Source organism: Typha latifolia, chromosome 10 (assembly GCF_019914945.1).
Source record: "Typha latifolia isolate L0001 chromosome 10, TyphaL0001v2, whole genome shotgun sequence".
In the NCBI taxonomy this organism is placed as follows: Eukaryota; Viridiplantae; Streptophyta; class Magnoliopsida; order Poales; family Typhaceae; genus Typha; species Typha latifolia.
The window spans coordinates 10,516,546-10,538,006 of record NC_133095.1 but is presented as its reverse complement, the minus strand read 5'-3'; the positions used below and the strand labels follow the sequence as shown (position 1 = coordinate 10,538,006).

At 36.7% G+C, this 21,461-nt stretch overlaps 3 protein-coding genes across 6 annotated transcripts; 2 read left to right on the top strand and 1 right to left on the bottom strand.

Annotated features, from left to right (window-relative positions):
* The first annotated feature begins 1,993 nt into the window (after nt 1-1,993).
* Nucleotides 1,994-9,966, top strand: LOC140796692 (microtubule-associated protein TORTIFOLIA1). The gene is made up of 6 exons (XM_073149774.1): nt 1,994-2,951; nt 3,487-3,678; nt 3,866-3,953; nt 4,043-4,764; nt 6,334-7,221; nt 9,628-9,966. Exons 1-6 carry the CDS (start codon nt 2,136-2,138, stop codon nt 9,820-9,822), a joined length of 2,901 nt encoding a protein of 966 aa, XP_073005875.1. The 5' UTR covers nt 1,994-2,135; the 3' UTR covers nt 9,823-9,966.
* A 720-nt stretch (nt 9,967-10,686) lies between these two features.
* LOC140796674 (la-related protein 6C) lies at nt 10,687-14,234 on the top strand. 2 transcript variants are annotated; one of them, XM_073149747.1, is made up of 10 exons: nt 10,687-11,283; nt 12,101-12,182; nt 12,345-12,439; nt 12,580-12,651; nt 12,736-12,815; nt 12,907-12,988; nt 13,127-13,174; nt 13,287-13,355; nt 13,530-13,655; nt 13,757-14,234. In XM_073149747.1, the coding sequence occupies exons 1-10, from the start codon at nt 10,966-10,968 to the stop codon at nt 14,033-14,035; spliced, it is 1,251 nt and encodes a 416-aa protein (XP_073005848.1). In that variant the 5' UTR covers nt 10,687-10,965; the 3' UTR covers nt 14,036-14,234. The 2 variants fall into 2 exon arrangements, with proteins under 2 accessions (XP_073005848.1, XP_073005847.1); XM_073149746.1 differs by having other exon boundaries at nt 10,864-11,283; nt 12,580-12,815.
* Nucleotides 14,235-15,819: 1,585 nt separating this feature from the next.
* On the bottom strand, nt 15,820-21,197 carry LOC140797045 (cytochrome P450 716B1-like). Of its 3 annotated transcripts, none has more exons than XM_073150319.1 (5): nt 20,939-21,197; nt 17,945-18,565; nt 17,143-17,569; nt 16,352-16,539; nt 15,820-16,269 (listed from the first exon to the last, which is right to left on the bottom strand). In XM_073150319.1, exons 2-5 carry the CDS (start codon nt 18,437-18,439, stop codon nt 15,949-15,951), a joined length of 1,431 nt encoding a protein of 476 aa, XP_073006420.1. In that variant the 5' UTR covers nt 18,440-18,565; nt 20,939-21,197; the 3' UTR covers nt 15,820-15,948. The 3 variants fall into 3 exon arrangements, with proteins under 3 accessions (XP_073006420.1, XP_073006422.1, XP_073006421.1); XM_073150321.1 differs by having other exon boundaries at nt 17,945-18,362; XM_073150320.1 differs by having other exon boundaries at nt 17,945-18,562; nt 20,939-21,078.
* Nucleotides 21,198-21,461: the final 264 nt, after the last annotated feature.

Genomic DNA, 21,461 nt, shown 5'->3' with positions numbered 1-21,461 from the left:
TAAGTAGTACTCATTATAAAATAGATTAATTTGATGTAAATGGTTGCATCTTTAGATAGGTCTTGTCCTTAAAATGTAGCCAAGATGTCCTTCTAAAAGTTCAAAATATCTTTTGAACCCCCTCATCTTTAAACCCAAATGTGCACTCATTTTGCCTAAATTAACTTTGCAGGAATGGTATAGCTTTCTTGAAGAAATATGGTATCTTATTGTAGGCCTTTTAGTCTTCTTTTGCAAATAAACCATCTTTATTCTAATCGACTACTCTCCTTTTCTCTCTCTCTCTCTCTCTCTCTCTCTCTTGATAGTAAATCAAGATTAAGGAAAAAAAAAGAAACAAAATATATTTTAATCAAAAGAATTGCCTGTTCTAAGTTCTTGTGGATAAATAAAAATTAAGAGTTAATAAGATATTATATTATCATTTTCTGCACTATATTTATAAACATATAAAACTTCAACAGCAACTATCTTAGCATAATAAATCTTTATTTTTTTTTATTCTCCATCAGCATGATTTGATCTTGAACTTGGGAGCACGTTAGCTTCACAATACATCTAGGATTTTCATGCAAAAATAAATAAAAATAAAAGAAAAACTTTATTAGAAGTGTCATAAAATGACAATAATACAGGTGGTGATATAGAAAAAGTATATATTAATTTTATCTTTTTAATTAGTTAAAGGTCATTTGAAGAAAACAAAGTTTTGAAATTACATGAGAAAAGTTATGATATAGAATAAGGTTAGATATATTTTGCATTTCTGTACTTATACTCGGAATCACTTTATCTTTTGTACTTTAGAAAATATCAAATAAGTTCTTATATTTATGATTAAAGTGAAACCGTTAGTTTTTTCGTTAAACTTAATTAAATAATGTCAAAATAACAAAAATGCTCTTATCATGTTTATTAGAGAAGATATACAGATTTTGATATAATGCAGCAAAATTACCACAATAGTTATAATACTCGGTTAAATTTAATATAAAAACTAAGGGGCTGTTTGATTGGAGGTTTTTATAAATGTTGCATTAATAGAGATACAGTATTTAATCCAAAAACCATTGTTTAGTTTGGAGTAACAAATGTAAAAAATTGTCTTTTAAAAACTAGTTAGACGAAATTTTTTAGCACCCATTTGATCCAAGTGGATGCCAAAAGACTAGCCTAACTTGATTCATTCTCTTCTCTCATTTCAATTAGAATTTAATTTTCTATTTCAACTAAAATTTATTTATTTTTTTAGTTGAGAATACAGTTGCAATCTTTTGATTCTAAGAAATACAACAAAATACTTATAATTATAATGTAAAAATATTATTATAAAATACAACAACTAAATACTTATTTATCAAATATAATAAATCAGACATGTGTTTAACAAATACAGTATTATAAAATACAATCAGCCAAATAATTTATTTATTTCTCTAGATATAATATCTAGTGAAACATATATTTTTTAATGTATATGTATTTTTAAATACAAGAAATCAAACAGTCTCTAATAGTCTTACTTTAGTCATAAGCATAAGAACTGATTTGAGACATTTTAAAATACATTGGATAAAGTAATTTTGAGCATAAGTATAGAAGTAAAATATATTTAACCCTATAGAATAACAAAACAATTCATCTACTAAATAAATAAATATATAGATATAGAAAAAATTGATATTAATTTTTATTATTTACTAAAATTGTCTAGGTTTCAATTTAGTGCTAGAATCTCTTCTTCCTTGATGGTTTTACCTTCTCAGCACATTGTGGGCTCTCACTACCTTGTGACCCACTCCATTTTTAATTTTTATTTTATTTTTTCCCTCTCTTCTCTCTCTCTCTCTCTCTCTCTCTCTCTCTCTCTCTCTCCTCTTCTTCCTGCTCCCAAGTTTCATCTCTCTCTCTCTCCAAAATCACATCCCATCTCCATTTTCTCTCACCTCTCTACTAAAATCCAATCATTTCCCTGCATCCCTACTCAAAGATCTTTCGTTCTTCTTCTTCTTCGTTCTCCAACCAAAACCCATCTCAAATCTTTGTAAAAATGTGCATCAAAATCCCATCTTTCCCCCTAATCTAAACCCTCCTTTCCAATCCTTCCAAGACCCATATCCCAAATACTTGCCAAGATGGCAACTTCCATCTCGAAACCTTCTTCCAGGCTCTCCAAATCCCCAACCCAACCCTCACCCACCTCCAATCCCAAGTCTTTTGCTTCCTCCTCTTCTTCTTCTGCCACTTCGTCCTCCCTTTCTTCCCATCTCGCAATGGTGGAGCTCAAATCGCGGGTTCTTGCGGCTCTCTCGAAACTTTCCGACCGCGACACGCAGCAGATCGCCATCGACGACCTCGAGAAGATCATCCGCACCCTCCCTGCCGACGGCGTCCCGATGCTCCTTAATTCCCTCATCGCCGACCCCCCGGCCCCCGACCCCAGTTCCAAGCATCCGCCGCTGGCCGTGCGCCGCGAGTCCCTCCGCCTCCTCGCCGTGCTCTGCGCCCTCCACCCCGACGCCGCCGCGACACACCTCCCAAAAATCGTCGCCCACTTCGTCCGCCGGCTCAAAGACCCGGCGTCCGACTCCTCCGTGCGCGACGCCTGCCGAGACGCTGCGGGTTCGCTCTCTGCGCTCTATCTCCGCCCAATTGCTGTGGCGGCTGCTTGCGGGGATGGCGGCGGTGGGTCGTCGCCGGTGGTAACGCTGTTCGTGAAGCCCTTGTTCGAGACGATGGGGGAGCAGAACAAGGCGGCGCAGGCGGGCGCGGCAATGTGTCTTGCAAAGGTGGTGGAGTGCGCCGGGGCCAGAGAGAGTGGGGAAGGAGGGCATGGATCTGCCGGCAGCTCAATGTTTTCGAGGCTGTGTCCTCGGATCTGTAAGATGCTTGGAGGGCAGAGTTTTCTTGCGAAGGGAGCGCTGCTCTCAGTAATCTCTAGCTTGGCTCAGGTCTGGAATTATGTTCTTATTAACATTCCCTGTGATTGTAAGTTCAAAGTTATGATCTTTAGCAGTTTTTTGTTGCTAATATGGGTAATAAATCATATTGTGCTGTTCAATGGGATCTGATGTTTGTCCTGATTGTGTCTGGATTTTATGAAGTTTTAACTTTTGTGTGCTGATTTAGATATCTAGCTTCGTAGGACATGGTACAAATGATGGCAAGTCAATCTTCAGAATCGAAATACTGCAAATATTTAGATTCATGCTTAAGAGGACTTTGATATTATTCTCCATTCTTTATATAGTTCCAAGTTTCATTTGCTCTAGCACATTAGAAGGAAACAGTCCTGATCATAGGAGACAGATGGATAGCTAGATCTTTCCTGTAAAGGTCTACTTTTGTTTTCAAGTTCTGTTTTGAGCATAATTGCAGGTCTGAATTGATCTTGACTTTTTATTTTGATTGGGGCAAAGTTAGTTTGAATCATCTACGAAGTTGGTTTTATATTCAACTTATCTCTACGCTGTAAATATATTTCAGGTAGGAGCAATTAGCCAGCAGCATATGCAACAGGTGCTGCAAAGCATTCATGATTGTCTTGAGAGTAATGATTGGGCTACCCGTAAGGCTGCTGCTGATACATTGTGTGTTTTGTCCTCTCATTCAAGTCATTTGGTTGGTGATGGGGCTGCTTCAACAGTAGCTAGTCTTGAAGCTTGTCGCTTTGATAAGGTATGAGCACTTTACTTTTTCCAAGGTTGATTATGCGTCCTACACCTTATACTATGGATTCTTGTAAGTTCATGTGTTGGAGAGTGAAACTATAATATTGATTTGCATTCTACAAAACATTCATCTGGAATTAATATCTTGCTTTGGACATCATGTTAGATTACTCACTTGTTTAAATCATTTTCAGGTGAAGCCTGTTAGAGATAGCATGATAGAGGCACTGCAGTTATGGAAAAAGATTTCAGGAGAAGATGCAGTGCCTGAAGAGCCAAAAGGTGTTTATCATTCTTGTATAGTTTGTATAAGATATTTTTCCTGGCTTATTTTCCATCAGTTTACTTTAGATCTATGCACTATGCTGCAGATGGTAAAGGTTGTGAATCAGCTGATACTGAAGAGAATCTAGATTCCAAGAGGTCAAATCCCAGCAGTAGAAAATCAGAGTCAAAAGACTCATCAGCTGGTTCATCACCTACCAAAAATGGTGCTGCATCTAAGGAAAAAGGCAGTTGCATTCAAGAAAAAGCAGCAGTTCTTTTGAAGAAAAGAGTGCCTTCTTTAACTGACAAAGAGTTAAACCCAGAATTTTTTCAACAGCTAGAAACAAGGAATTCTGACGAATTGCTTGTAGAAGTGGTAGTACCTCGCAAAGCTACTCAGTCATCTCAATCACAAGGTGGCAAAGAACCAGAGTCAACAGATGGTGATTCAAGGGATCCAGCAAACCATGATGAATCAGTAGACCGGAAGTTAAATCAGACTCCAGGGCGTGTGGGTGCTAGTTATCAGAGTGCTGAGAAAAGAATAGGGCTGTATAATAAGCTGCAAACTGCAGATGACTATTCTCGAGATAAGTGGACAGAACAAAGAGGAATTAGGAACAGAGACTCAAAAGCAAGGTTATTTGATGTTGATGATAAGATTGAACCTAGCATTAAAGATCCCTCTGCTGCACGTGCAAGTCTTTCTAGATCTGATGGCCAGGCAGAAGGGTCCTTTGTGAACAACAGGGGCAATTGGTTGGCCATTCAGAGGCAGTTATCACAATTAGAGAGGCAGCAAGCTAGTCTCATGAACATGCTGCAGGTCTGTTATCTCATTTTAATCTCCATTCCTTTTATGAATTAGGGTGGATTGATCAACTTCATTGTTGGTGATGTTATAGAGGCATGATGACCTTGCAATCCAAATATGATTAGTGTTTTTCCCCTCCCTCTCTCGTTTGCTTGATTCAGTTATTTTACCATAGCGTTGCTGATAAATGATAAGATTTATAGGCATGATTCTTGGGCTATTAAATTCTTTATGTTTCATGCTTCACATGTTACAAAGTTACTTGACTGTAAACCTGAATTGAACAAGAAGAGAGATTTAGTTGATGCCTTAGAACTAGAACTGAAGGAACATTTATAGTTGCATTTTTTGGGAGTAAAATATGGAGAAGAGGTTTATGGCTCCCATTACAATTTTTTCAGACATACCAATTTTCTTCATTAAAGGAGTGAAAGGAAAAGAAGGTATTCTTGTAGATCCAGTGGATCATAAGTTTACTTTCATCAACTGTATTACTTTTCTTATTTTTTTAAATCCTTTTATCATATGTTTCATTTTGCATGCCAATGTTTCTGATGCTGCTATGATACTAGTCAAAGTCTTGTTTCAATAATGTTGAGCATGACATGTCAAGGTCTTGTTTCAAGAATGTTGGACACAATTCTTTATAGATGATCATCTTCTTTGTCTTAGGAAAACAGAAACTGCTATGATGGATTTAGTTCTGATTATCTTTCTAAATCAGTCTAACCACCTAATTGCAATATCTTGAGCCCACATGTTGCTTTGCATTGCAAGTTTCATCCCAGACTCTTTTGAAGTGTCCATGATGCAATGCTGATGACCAAAGACTGATGGAAATTTACTGATTGAGATTATGACTCAGAATCTATCCATGGTGAGAATATTTGATGGCTATTTTAGTGTGACTCGTGCAAATCATTCCAACTTTTTAGCAGCTGAATTTTATGTAGCTTGCCAGTCAATGTATCAGGACCTGACCATGCGGCTTATATATAGAAAAAATTGATATCTATTATGTGCGGCTTTCTTTACCATAAAAGGAGGCAGGAGACTCCCTTGCTCCATTTGATCCATCAGGCAACTTGAAATTTACTTCATCAGGAGCAGTGTAATTTTAGCTGCCACTAGGTTGCATTATATATTCCAAATTGAATTCCTCATATATTTCCCCTATAAGAGTAATTTTGCACAAATCTTTGAACATTGGCATGTTGACACTTCTCGCTTATGTCTAAACTGTCCACTGATTTGTTTCTGAGTAAGATCTTCAAGCAGTACATAAATATTGCTGAAGCCAAAAAGCATTTTCCTTTATCACCAATTGAAACTTGATGCTGCATGTCCTCAGATGGCTTTGTTCTCCGCACTGCTAAAACTGTTCACAAGAAAAGTTCTCTTTTCATTTTATAAATCATCCTGATGTAAATTTTTAGGTTGAGAATAAAAGGATTATCCTTTTTTATGGTGAATAAAAAGATAATCTTTTTTTGAGTTATGCGCTCATGCTTCTTTCTTTTTATATAACAATTTATGTGTTACGTACATTCAACCGTTACCTTAACACTTGACAAATTTCAGGATTTTATGGGAGGATCCCGTGATAGCATGGTTACTCTAGAAAACAGAGTGCGGGGCCTTGAGAGAATTGTCGAGGAGATGGCAAGAGATCTGACACTATCATCTGGAAGGAGAGGTGGTAATTTTATGCTGGGTTTTGAATCATCACCTGGTAGATCCACAAGCAAATATAATGGTTTTCATGAGTACTCTAGCTCAAAGTTTGGGAGGGGCAGTGATGGGCGTGGTGGATTTGCAGATAGGTATCTCTCATCAGATGGTATGGTTTCTGGAGTACGAGGAAGAGATTCTTCTTGGAGGTCAGAACCCGAAGCATGGGATTCATATGGATATGCTGCCCCTAGAAATGGAGTAGCGAATGTTAGGAGAGGCTTAAGTTCTGTTTCAGCTGAAGGTAGAGTACCTAGAACTGAAAGTGACGGTGAACAATTTGCCACGAGACGAGCATGGGACAAGGGACAAGGACCATTTAGGCTTGGTGAGGGTCCCTCTGCAAGAAGTGCTTGGCAAGCCTCCAAGGATGAGGCAACCTTGGAAGCCATCAGAGTGGCTGGTGAAGATAATGGAAGTTCTAGGGTTGCAACACGAGCAGCTATTCCTGAACTTGATGGTGAAGCACTGACTGATGATAATACAGGAAAAGAAAGGAGTGCACTTTGGGCATCTTGGACCCATGCAATGGATTCACTTCATGTTGGTGACGTGGATTCAGCATTTGCTGAGGTTCTTTCAACTGGTGATGCTCTGCTACTTGTGAAATTGATGGAGCAAACTGGCCCAGTTATCGATCAACTTTCTAGTGAGATTGCAAACGAGGTTCTACATGCAGTTGGGCAACTTCTCTTGGAAGAGAGCTTCTTTGACATATCTTTGTCTTGGCTTCAACAGGTAGGCCGCTTATAATTTACTTCCACACTTGCTAACATGTTTTTTGAGAAAACACACATGCTAATATGTTAATATGCGAATTGCATCATTTTTTTGTTCATCCATCCCAATGCATGAGACTGCCAGTGCAATGTTGAGCTAGTTGTATGCAGCCTTTCCCCAGTACTGGGTAGGCAATTTCGGTGGCTCAAACACATAAGCACTTTGGTTCAAGAGTCAAGACTTACCATCATATTGACATTATGTGAGGCTATTGATGTGTTCAATCTTTATTAGTCTTGAATCTGATACCCATTAGGCATCACTCTATGCAATGACTAAGGCTTATCCCAATCCTTGGGTGGCACAATTCAAGTTGCAGCAGTAACCTCTCCAATAAATATGGTTAGATTGCTTTGTGTTGCCGCTCCTTCCCCTATTGCCCCCGACCTTGGAGTGGATGGGTTCGCAATGCATCAAGAGTTGAAGACTTCCCTTTAATGTGCACTGTAGCAAACCATTTTGGCCTTCTAATATTCGCCCTAGAGGAGCATTGATTCGTATGACTTTAGCGGCAATACCTCAAGCTTCAGCTAACTAAACTTAGATTGATAGAATATTGTACACACCAACTTTGGTAATTATTGGATAATATTTAGTGTTAATTGTACAAATTAGAACCGAAGTTAAAACTGTAGCTTCCTTAAGTTTGTAGTTGTTACTTAAAACCTTATGGCCTTGTTCACTTGTGAAATAAGGTCTATTCAATAAGTATTCTAATTTTTAATATTAAAAGAAGAGAGCTAATATCGGTATAAGCTATATCAATATTTAGTTCAATATTAGTATAAGGAGTAATAATGACATTTTAATGTAGTATAAAGTTAATGCTAATGTATTGAAAAACTAATAAATTTGTATTGAGAATTGGTGATGTTTTATACAAAATGACAAAAATACCCTTGATTGGATGTAAAGTAGTAATAGTAATGTATATTTATCTAAAATTATACTATTTTTTATTACAACTACAGACTGAAAATACTTTATATATCCACACTACGAGGAAATAACTATTTACTGTGAGGTAATGTAGGGTTATAAGCTCGCATTGCAAAAAAATAATTTTGCACTGTATGTAAAATAACCATATATTGCAAGGAAGAAATCATGCATTGCGGATAATTTTAGACTAGTGCAAGGTTATAACCCCACTCTACGTGGTTATAACTCTACATTACGTAGTTATAAGTCCACACTGAGAAAATAATTCCACACTGCAATAATATTTGTTAATATTACAAGGAAATAATCATACATTGTAGGGTAATTTTAGACCAGTGCAAGGCTATAACTAATATTTAAGAGAAGAGAAAGATAAGAAAAAAAATCTTAACTAAAAAAGCTAGGATAATTAATATTTAAGAGAAAAGATAGAGGATAGTGAGGAAATCTCAATCGTAGCTGAGGTGATATATAATTAAATACTATCTAATTAGGAGCAAAATAATAATTACGAATTATTATTAAATTATTTTGTAAAGTTTGAATGGTATAAGATAAGAGAGAATGATAAATTACTACCTCGACTAAAGTAAGTAAGTTGTTTAGTTATTACACTAGAATAAATAGGCTTACTCTATAACTGAACAGGAGGCTATAGCTATAGTAGAATCAAGTACAATCTTGAAAACTTCATTTCTATTGTGATTCTTGTTGAAATGCTTTGAGGTATAAAAGATGAGGAAAACAATAGAAGGGAAGAGCAAAATAGATGCCAAAGATCCTTGAAAGTATGAGGAAAACAATAGAAAGGAAGAGGAAAAAATTGTATATCTAATGTCATATTTAATGCCCTTTAAGCAACTATTGCATGCCAGAGATCCTTGAAGTTTCTCATCCATGATTGCATATTAAGGAAAACAAATTCTGAAAATCTTAAACACTTGTCAGAAATTTTGAAGAAAAGTTTTGAGAACGTCTTAAAGAATATCTGTTGAGGGAGGAAGTGGAATAGCAAGATTAGTGAAGTGGAAAAGGAAGGCAGTTCTTATCAATTGTAGTTTTTCTGAATAACAGGAATCAACTATCAAGAAGTTCCTGCTACCCAGGTGGCCTTAAGCTTGTTGTGACCAATGCCGTCGAACTTAAATGGATTGTAATAATTTAGTTTATATATTTTGTGCTCTCAGAATTTATGATTTGAACAGTCATTGCTTTGGAGTTTGGAAGCATGAAAGTACAAAAGATAATGCTGTATATCATATTATTACTTTTTATCTTAAGAGGATAAAACTAAATCTTTAGCCTTTATGTCAAAACAGTGTGCATGCCAAGTTGAACTCATCCGGTATCTATGTGGTATCAGAATATATGCACGTATTGAACTTGTCATTTAACTTTTGCACATCTTTCTTTTTCTTGCAGTTGACTGATCTGGTTGTAGAGAATGGAGCCAACTTCCTCGGAATCCCCCTGGAAGGGAAGAGAGAGATCTTGCTGAACCTTCATGAAGCTCCTGCTGTTGAAATTCCGGAGGATTGGGAAGGGGCAACGCCGGACCAGATATTGACACAGTTAGCCTCATCATGGGGAATAAATTTACAGCAGCTTATCAATTAGGTTCCTAGACGATTTGATGGGTGTGTCACTTGCTAATTGTTTTTAAATTTTTTTTTGTTTGCTTTGTTCTTGGGAACATATATTAGCACATGTAATGAAATCAAGGGGGAATATATGGAGCCATGGACTACTGATTTGTAGAAATACACATATTCTGTAACCTTTTTCCATTGTCCAATTTCTCTTTTATATCGCCAAGAATCGATGTGCAGGTAAACCCAAAAGTGAACCAGAAGTGTTGTTTACTTACAATGGGATTATGAGATGTGCTTGTATTTGGGTGAATTTGAGTTTCAATAGACTCAACATGGTTTCAAACTAATACTAGTTTGATCCTTTTTCCATCTCTCTTTTTCTTACTCCCTTTTAAACTGCTTTTGCACGGTGGATCCTAGTTTTTGTCTTTGATCAAATTGAGCCTTTAAAATGTGATTTATATGATCCAAAGTACACTTCCGGCAAAGTTTGATCAGAGTCGGGCTATGAGAAAAGAAGAAGATTCTGATTTCTGTGCACTTTATGCATCTTAGGATATTAATCACGCATAGTTGACAGTTCTGATCATGATCAAAATTAAATATAAAAAATTATAAAAATATAGGATACATAAACAACTGAATGCACGTAATTGATGCGTTAGCGTGTATCTAACAACGCGTTAGAATTGACCTGCACGGGATCAAATGGAATTCTATATGTTATTATAACTTTGCATCTGATAAAACTTGTAACTTTTTTGTCTAAAAAAAATTAATACTTGAAAATGTGGGTGGCAATGAATCTTCAACAGGAGAATCCAGAATATAATCCGCAGAAGAAGGGTATTTTGGGAATTTAGGGAAATATGACTTTGTTAATGCGTCTGGGATCAGAGACCCCAGTTCTTGGTCAACGTGCTCTCCTCCAACGGTCGAATTGGCGCGAAAGCTGGAGTCAAGTGAGAGGGAAAACAGTTAGCAAGAAACATTCTCACCACACAAGACAAGAGAAAGAAGTGGACAAAGAGAGAGAGAGAGAGAACAGAGAAATAGATACATAGAGTTGGATAGCGGAGAAATTCTAATAGAGTTAGTGAAGGAGGGGAAGGAGAGAGAGAGAGAGAGAGAGAGAGAGAGAGAGAGAGAGAGAGAGAGAGAGAGAGAGATGTCTCAAGAGAACAAAGAAGGAGAAATTAAGGGAACAAATAAGGAAACAGAGGCTAATGGGTCTGCAGCTAGGTTTACATTCAATGTCGATGCACCAGAATTCGTGCCGAGATCCGTTTGCCAGATGCTGCCGATGTCGATGTCGGGGTACTACTATCCATACCTCCAGTTTCCGGGGAACAGCGGAGTTGGGGTCGGGTCAGATTGGATTTACTTTGCGGAGCGTGAGCCAATTTGTTTCTTGCCTGATTTCCATGCCAAGGTCCCTGGTCAGTTCAAGAGCAATGCAGATGTCATTCAGAAGATTGTCAAGCAGGTTTGGCTTCAGAAATGTAGTTTCTTGCAGTAATTAGATTCATAATTTTTGAGTCTACATACTCTTATCATGCTCGAAAGGTGGTTGTCATAATGCTTATAAGATTAAGGGGTCGAACTAAGTTCCTCACTATGAAGATGAAATCATATATCGATATTTTACAGTTTCTTTGAAATTTTTAACAATTAACATTCATACACTCCACATTAATTGGTTCATAAGGTGTGGTTAGTGTAGAAGTCTGAACATGATCAGTGTTATGGTTTTATTATTAACTAACGTTTTGATACTTCTCAATATCTTGGTATACAGGAAAGCTTCAAGTTGAAATCGATACTACTTACTTTCTGCTTACTGGAAGGAATTTTTAGCTCAACCCTGAAACGCAATATTTGGTTATTGGCATATCCACAACATTCTTATTTTCCACTTTTTAGATAAAATTATGGGTCAGCATTCTGCAACAAAAATGCCATTGGGATTTCTTGGAGATAACTTTATTTGCTACAGTGTACATACCTTTTGATGATAATTTCTGATGTATTTAGATCCACCATGTACTCTTGCTTTTATACTGGTACCTTTGTGTTTCAAATGGTACATGAAAATGGAAATGGTGAATGTCCTTAAATTGCTTATAATTATATATTTATGGATCAAAGAATAGCTAGATGTACCTCTTCTCTTGTTTCTTTTGCTATTTATTAATTCATTTTGTCATAGGAAGTGAAGCAAGTATAATTCAGTTGCTCTTCTTCAGCCTTGTTCTTTTCTAGCTTTTGTTTTAGCATGGCATAATATGCATCTTGTTTTGCAGGTTGAATATCAATTCAGTGACACAAACTTGCTTGCAAGTGATTTTCTAACGAAGATTATGAACAAAGAGCCTGAAGGTTACGGTAAGGGAATAATTTGAACAAACTTAAGAATGCATCGACATGCAGATCCTTGATGCGCATCTTTAGAATTAAGAAAAGTGATGATTTTCTTTTCAGATACATAGCAAATATAAAAGATGCTATAGTTTCTCTTACAGTCCAACATATGACGTTTTTCTACAGTACCAATGTCTGTAATCGCATCCTGGAAGAAGATAAAGTCCTTTGGTGTTAGCAATCATATGCTTATTAAGGCACTCCGAACCTCCACAAAACTTGTAAGCAATCTCTATATTTCCTATCAATTTGTTATCATTTAGTAGGACAGTCAAGTTATTCACTTATTTGTGGTGAGAGCTCTACAATGTGTAGCTTCAATGTCTGTTGAAATGTGCAGTTAATTCTTGTCCTACTGCAGGTTGTCAGTGATGACGGCAAGAAGGTGAGGCGCAAGCAGCCCTTTACCGAGCGAGAAAAAGAGGAACTTCAGGTTCTTAACCGAGAAATCATACTTACTTTGCCATCTCAGATACTATCATCTTTATCATCTTCTAAAATTTTCTGCCACTTGCAGTCTCGAACAGTCATAGTAGAAAATCTTCCTGAGGATTACTCTCGGCAAAATCTGGAAAAGATATTTTGTACCGTTGGGAGGTTAATAACCATTTATAAATTTGTCTCTGCCCTCTAAATAGATCAAACTTGTACTGTGGTATTAAGCAATGATCTGTTGTCCATTGAACAGCGTGAAGAACATCCGGATATGCCATCCACAGGAACCAAATTCTGCAAGGACTTCAAAAGGTGATGTGCCAATAAGCAACAAGGTACAGTTCTTTCTGAATTTAATCTTTTACCTTTAATTACATAATTTAATGTTGGTCTGAAAAAATGTAGTGTATAATTGTAACTGTCAGCATATGCACTAACTACTTCATTTTTTTCATAACTTAATACTCTCGAAGTTGCACGCATTTGTTGAGTATGAGACATCAGAACAAGCTGATAAGGCTGTAAGTCAACTATTTGAAACTAAAGAAAGTTAATTGTTCTGTCTGCTTCTTTTTTTTTTAATCTTTCTGATTATTCTAATTGCACATAACTTGTGAATCTATTATCGAGTAGGTTGAGAAGCTAAATGATGAAAGGAATTGGCGAAAAGGTCTTCGTGTTCGCACAATGGTTAGACGCACGGTAGGTTGATAAAGGACCCCTTAGCCGATCTTTGACTTATCCTGCTTAGAGTTGTAAACATCCTTTTGCATAGACCGAGTTAGGAAACTGTTCCATTCAATACATGACTTCTATTTTGTAGGCAATAATTCATCAATCTTCTGATAGTAAACTTTCTGAATTCTTTTGTTACAGCCAAGATCAGTCATAAGAAACAAAAGGCTTGATTTTGATCATTTCGATATGGTCTCTGACGATGATCAATCACCTTCCTCGCCAGCAGTAGGCTACAGCAAAATCGAACAACTACTTCAGCAAAACGTATGTAATGTATCATAATCTTTACTACCTCCCTCTTATGGTAGAATCATTTCGACTTGCTCGCAATATCTAAACAGATATCATTGAACATGTGTTGATAGATGGAAGATAACCAGAGTGGCGCGAAGAAGGGTTGGGGACGGGGTCGTGCAAAGCCCCATGGACTAATTCAGAATTGCAACGGGCGCGGTATACTGTCCCATTCTCCACAATCAGGAAACCTGGGCATGTCTGAAAATTTCAGCAACAAACAACTCCACCAGGGTCCAAGAATGCCTGATGGAACGCGTGGGTTTACCATGGGCCGTGGAAAGCGATCACCCTCACTCCTAGGATGCTCACAGATACCTTCAAGTGGCCTTGCTCCATTTCAACTATGAACATTAGTACTCAGTGCCATTAAGGAGAGAGGTCCTCACTAACTATAGTTCATTTCTTTTGCAAGTATGGATTTTTTTTTTTCACAGTGGTTTCTCAATCACTTTATGTATTCTACAATTTGTCTTATTAGAAAAACTGTATTTAGATTACTACATTAAGTTTGCAGATATAATAAATAAATCAGTTCAGCTGTGCTAATGTTGGTTTGCAACATGCTTCATTTGTCTCTTTGGCTTGATCATGTCTTGCATATATTTCTCCTTCAATAACTTCTTTTTGTGTTCTTTTTCAAAAGAATAGATTACGGAATTGTTGGTCCTGAGAAGTTGCATGAGTCTTACTTAATCAGAATTATATATGACCCTGTAGAAGCTAAAGCTTTTTATATGCAGGAATTAAGCTTGATAAGCATGGCATAATGTATTGCCAACTATATATACTCATCACCTTTATTGCAGTAAGTAGTTAAGCTTCAACTTCTTTGCCTATTCCAGATTAAAATCACATTATACATTTATTCATGATTAATTTATTTTCATTCCATGAATTCAGGATGAGAATATTCAGAATTTGATCGTTCAAAATATATCATACATAGGCTAGCTTCCAGAATCATGATGAAGACAAAAGAGCCAATCCAACCAAGACACAAATGCAATCATAAGCTTATCAAATCTAGGATAGATAGTTACAAAGTTGTGGATAAAACCTAATCACCTGAAACTTTAGCCTTGTAAGTCTCATTGAACAAAGCCAATGTGTTGGAAATCCAATGTAACCTCACTTGTCTTAACTTGCCCACCTCAACCTATAAAAGAACCACTGCAAAGTTAGGACTCCATGCATTCCCTCCACTTCTTAGTTCAAATTTAAGCAGAGGGTGTGCACTACCATGGCCATAGCCGCTGGCCGTGCGCAGGCGCTTAGGATCATCCGCCCTGGGGGATTCATGGAGGTCCACCGGAAGCCTTGGGCGGTGTACGAGGTCATGGCACGGAAAGCAAGGAACTCTGGCATGGGTCCCTTCAGGACCGCGGCTGGTTCTCCGGGCCGACACGTTGCTGAACACCGGCGATGTGTTCTCCGTCGTCCCAAATTGCACATTGTCTCGCTTGTTGCAGGAATCTAAGAGCCTCAATTATTGATCACTGGCTTCCAGTTGTAATAAATGGTCAAATGCATTGAGATGATACTTGTTACTCCATATATATATGAACTTGTCATTTGGTGATTGAAACCAGTCTGATTTATACTTGGACTAAAATTTTGGTACTCTAAATCTTCAGCAGTAGAACAAATTAAGTTAATATAAGAGAAATAAAAATGTTCAAAAATCAGATCCGTTATTATAAACAGGAGGATCATAGGATGTATTGAGAGCATTAAAGTAGTATACCAGATCTGTCATCATTCCAGAAGCAATTGCTAAGAGCAAAAGATATCATATCACTGAAGGAGAAAAGAAATTACTTTCAAGAAAGAAATGTAAGTTTATATTCTGCTACAATTTATATGTTGGTTTTTCTTATAAATTTTTAGGTTCTTAGGTATCTAGGTGTGATATTCTTGGCCCAACAAGAATAGAAACAGAACTTTATACTCAATTCACAATATTAAATACAAATGTTACAAAAAAAATGCCAACACTGTGAGTCAACTAATCAATTGATTTAAAGGAGGTATACCCTAGTCAAAAAAAGAATCCCATTCTTCTACTGCCAAGGGAAAAAAAAAGATTATTCAGCTATTATAGGATTCAAGAACTTTTCCATGAGTACACATATTGGAATAAAATACTTCTCATTGTCATTCATAGAAGGATAGTTAAACAAACGCTGATAGCATAATTCTACATAATAATTTTGCATCATAATATAATACAGACTCTTCTTTTGTTGATGCAAAAATAATATCACACATGAGCTTTTGCATGACATTTCTTAAGTTCAAGTTCAATAGGAAGTCCATGCTTAGGTGATGGCATTGGATCCCTCTTAAAGGTATCATCTTTGCAACATAATTTCCATTTGAACTGTGAGACAAGATAGTACATCATCACCAATGTCTCTATCCTTGCAAACTCAATTCCAGGACATAATCTTGGCCCCCCTCCAAACGCCACAAAACAATATGGTGGAATTGAAGACTGGTTCTCGAATCGTGAAGGATCAAACTTTCTTGGTTCATGGAAATTTTTTGCATCCAACTGTGTTATGCTTGATCCCCAAAAGACCTAGATTATTGTATCAAAATAACAAAATTGTAAACTTGAGATTCAGTTTCAGTAATTAAAGTTTCAGGTATTTCAATCTTACTTGCCAGCCTTTTGGTATGGAGTACCCTTCAAACTCGAGATCTTTGAGAGCTTTTCTGAAGCTACCAAACACAGGAGGAATCATCCTCAGTGTCTCCATTGCGACGCGCCATGTATACTTCATCTTAGCCAGATCATCCCAATTTAGAGCATCTCCTAAAGCCTTATTCTTGGCAATCTCTTCTTGTTCTAAAATTTATGACAAATTAGTAATGAGTTATTTGTTTCAAAGAAATAGGAATTGTGAGGTACATGGACTCGAGAAGAAAGATGAGGTGTGAGAGTAATTGAGATGCAAAAGATGGTAATGGTTCTTCAGAAGAAGGGTTCCTGTAAAATACTTAGAACACCTGTTTTCAAATATGTTTGCTGAAAATATAATATGCAATGATGCAATCATTCCTGGCTCATTTTTCTATGATGATCTTTTAGTACAAATAGCATACTTGCCTAGAGGATGACTCAATTTTAAGTAATTTACTGTTCTTATTTTTTCTGGATGAATATTAATTGCACTGATATCTAGAGATTAATTACTGGAATTTCCTTTTATGTTCCATTCTTGATAGTATTTTCTAGATGGAAACTTAGTACAGAACTATACGGAAGAATTCTTTTTGTTATATTGATGATCACTAGTACTTGATATTATTTAGGAGATTCTTATTTTATTAATTTGCGGCTCTTATACTAAGCATTAAATTCAGTATCAGCATAGACATCTCTGTACTAAAAATAAATAAATAAAAAGCTAACTAGATTACAGTAAATTATATAAAATCTGCTGATTACCATGAATAATTTCTGCAAGTGTATCTGGATCATTAGCAAGGTGGCGGATCATGAATGTGATAAGAACGGATGACGTGTCATGGCCGGCAATTATGACAAGCCTGGCATTGTCAACAATCTCCTCCTCAGTTAATGCTCCACCTAAGCTACACAAATAAGTGATGAGGTCTTTATCAGAAGAGCAGAGACCTTGCTCTAGCTTGGCCTTCTTCTCTCTAATAATTCCGGCGAGCACCTTCCGCACCCTAGAGCTCGCCCTCAGGCTCTTATTGAAGGCGGTAAACGGTAAGTTCACCGGAATTGCCCACATTCCAGCTACCATCTCGTCGAAGTCCTTAACTAGACCTTCCCTAACTTCTCCTCTCTCTAGCCCAAATATGAGGGAGCATATGATGTCAAATGTGAGACTCTTCATTAGAGGCAATACCTGTGTATATTACAAAGATTGGATATTAGATCATAACATTGATCTTTGAGTTGCAGTGCAAATTCTCAATGATAGATAATAACTTGGTGTATTATCTGCTTAAATTTTTAGGAAGATCTATCATCAGATGGAAAGCAAAATAAATTACTGCTATGAAGAATCTCAAAAAGAAGAGATGCAAGCCATGCACATTGTAATTATTAATAAATAAATAAATATAAGAGAAATGCAACAAACTACGAACATGCTACGAGACTGTAAAATTCTGAAATGATACATATTCTTCTGATAGTATATGCATGCCATGAATTCTCTTATCAAATGGTAGGGTGGCAATAGCTTGTATAAACTTAAATGAACATGAGATACACATACCATGACAGTCCGCCGCCCGGTCCAATTCATCTTTATATGATGCCTGACTTCATTATCGATCTTTCCAACGTACTTCTTTAGCATTTCAGGCTTCAGAAATTGCATGACAGCACCTCGCACTCTTTTATGATCCTCTCCTACTAACTCTAACATATTTCTCCTCCCAAGTATACTTGTAATTGATCTTGGTTGCTGAAGGGCTAATGCCTTGTTGAAAAATATGAACTTGTTGGCCGTCGGTCCGGTCAGAAAGATCATCGGGGTCCCAAAAAGAGACAGTTTCGATATCGGCCCGTACTTTTTGATCTTTTCCTCTAGCCATTGCTCGCCGATGTTGTTGCGCATGGCGCGGAGAAGGCCAAGGCTGTGGCCGATGAGAGGGAGGCCAAGAGATCCAGGAGGGAGCTTGTGAAATGATCTGGTGGTAGATTTGGTGAGAAGATGGAAGATGGGGAGCAAGGCAAGGAGAAGAACTAAGAAGATGATTGTAGTCATTGTTTTTTGTTCAGGATGGAGTGAAGCCTATGATTGGAGGTACTTATAAACAGGTAAAGATAATTTGATTTATATGTTCAGATAGCAAATGAGTATCTAAGAAGTTGTGGAAACCAGAGATACCTACTGAGAAAAGACAATAAATCAGTTGGCTTTGAATTATGGTATAATGTATTTACTTAAAATGATTTAGAGAAAATTACAAGTAGACACTACAGTTTCACTATATTATAAAGCCACTTATTTACCAAAAGAATATTAAGTAAACACCTTGAGTTAAGATTAATTTAATAAGCACCTATGCGATGCAATAAAAAGTAGAATATTTTATCCATTTCAAATGATAATTTTTATATTTCTTAAATTACTTTACACTTCTCTAATATGAGCTTTGAAATTACGTAAACAATAGTTTTGGATTTGTTGATATATGGGATTCAGTGTATGAATGTGATTTTAGTATATTTAGAGCCTTAATTTGATCATATTTTGTTGGACATTAAGTATCGATCCCTCATATAAATTTTTTTACAAAAATGAATGTGCCACACTTTCAATCTCAAGAAGTCAACAGTAGCCATTGCTTTCCAGTAAGGAAATTAAATAAGTTAAAGGAATTTAACGAATTCAAATAGGATTTGAAGAATTTAAACTTAATAGACATGGTCTGAGCAAATAGAGGTAGGCCTCAATGGACAGGCCAGACACTACGGGTTCAAGTCGAGTTGGGTATTAGACACTTTAACTCGAGTCGGTTCAATAGACTTTCTGATTAGGTCAAACTTTAGCCTATTTTATTGGGTTGGAGAAGGATGAGCTTCAGACTAACAGGCTTTTTGAGCACCTCTATTAGAAATTGGTTTGCAATAACTCAAAATTTCTTCAATTATGAAACTTTTTTTTACTAGAATTAGAGAACAATTTTATTTAATATGATTATAGATGTAGCATAATGCTGTATAAGTTTACCAATTACTTTATCTTTCTAATGTTTGGTTAAATGCTAATGCAGGGGTAAAGTGTTTATTTCGAGTAGGTTCAATTAGGACACCAAATAGTGACACGAAGTTCTGGCAGGTTGATTAGTGAACCTGCGGTCTTGATCATGTAGTCAGATCTAAAACCCAATTGCCATGTAGATTAGATAAGATTCAATTGAGTCTAATTCAGAAAATTTTGATGTTATGACTCACATAGATTAGCTACGATTTAATCAGAACACTATTTGGGTCAATTAGATGGTCTGATCGAACACAAGGGCTAGTTTTACCCGAGTTAGGTTCATAGACCTAAATTAATCACTTAACCCTAGATTAGTTGTAAGTAGGGGTGAAAACGGGTCGGAGTTATCTAAATTAGTTGTAAGTAGGGTGAAAACGGGTCGGATTAGCTTCAACCGGACCCGTTATCCAACCCAACTCGAATAGGATACAGATAAAAAATTTATATCTGATTCGGATACAGATTCGGAAATAGGTAAAAGTTTAAAAAAAAAATCGGATACGATATGGGTCGGATATATTTTTTCGATTCAGATATGGATATTGGATATCCGTTTACTCGTATATTTTTTTGAATGATTTACAATTTTTAGTTTACTTATTTAAATAGTAAATATTAATATTGTTATTAATAATACGTTATATATTATATATAGAGATTAATTTCTCTAATTTTACATATTTGACATACAAAAAATGTATTTGTTGTAAAAATCTTAATATTTTTGTGTTAATTATATCTAAATAAAATATTATAATTCGTTTAAAATTCAATCAATATTCGTTTAAGATCTGATCCTATATTCGAAGATTATTCGTATCCGTTTAGTTAGAATATGGTTTTAAATTTTGCTATCCGTCCAATATTCGTATCCGAATTCGTATCGGAACTAAAAATATGGATCCAAATATGAATTGAGCACTATCAGATCCATTTTCACCCTTAGCTGTAAGCCATTCTTTTCTTCAAATCTCTAAAGAAAGAGAGACAAGAATATAACAATCTTTACCCAACTCGGGTTGGGATATAGCTCACACCGTCTCCCTCAAAGGGAGCCCGACGAGAACGGAGTATAGCTGCCGACAGTCACTGCCGCCGAGAGGCCAGGCGCAGGAGGTGAAGGGAAGCCGATCGGGGCGACTGGCGACGATTAGAGCGTCGTCCATGGCCGGCGGCCATGGCGGTAGCCGATCTCCCAAACGGAGCCACGAGAGCTCAACTAAAGGGCATCGACACATTACTCTCATGGAGAGAAGAACGACTAGCTAGTTAGGCGGCGGCGATGGCCAGAACCATGCCGAGAGATCGTGTAGCCTCCCTCGGAACCCCGAGTAGCCGAGACGATTACTCATAGCATGAGGTCTTCCACACGATTACCCAAAATTAATTACTAGTCGGCGGAACCTCACTGACGAAGCCGAAGGTATAACCACAAGGCTACACAATTGCATACTCAAATAAACTGATATTAACTTCCGGAGGTGGAGGATGACTCACCAGCGAGTTGAAGAGTGATCTTAGCTTGCTCCGGCGACGCTCCGACAGTCCGAAACTGACAACGCTACTTTGGCGAGACTGAAGGCGATGAAGAAGAAGAATAAAGAGGCGACGAGACTCCCCGAGAAGAGACGACCTGGAGGGTTCTTATGGGGGAAGGTTAATCGGATTAACCCCGATATCTCTCCGGCGAAATGCTGGGAAAAACGCGCTAAATCCGTCTCCGATAAGGATGAGGAAGAAGAATAGTGGCGAGCGTGCGCCAAATTTTTTTTTTCTTTGGTTAAATACACTGTACTTAAATACAGTTATTAAATCAGTCAATATACTAAAAAGATTAAAAGTTAAATTCCTCTATTTTTATTTTTTATAGATAAAAATATTTTTATACTTTAAAAAATCTCAAACCAGTTTTTATACTAGTTTTTCTATCTAAATTAATGGAGTGTGTCTAAAGAATTTTAAAAATTAAATGTCGAGTTAAATTCCCTCTATTTTTAAGTTTTAATTTTTTAACGTGCTC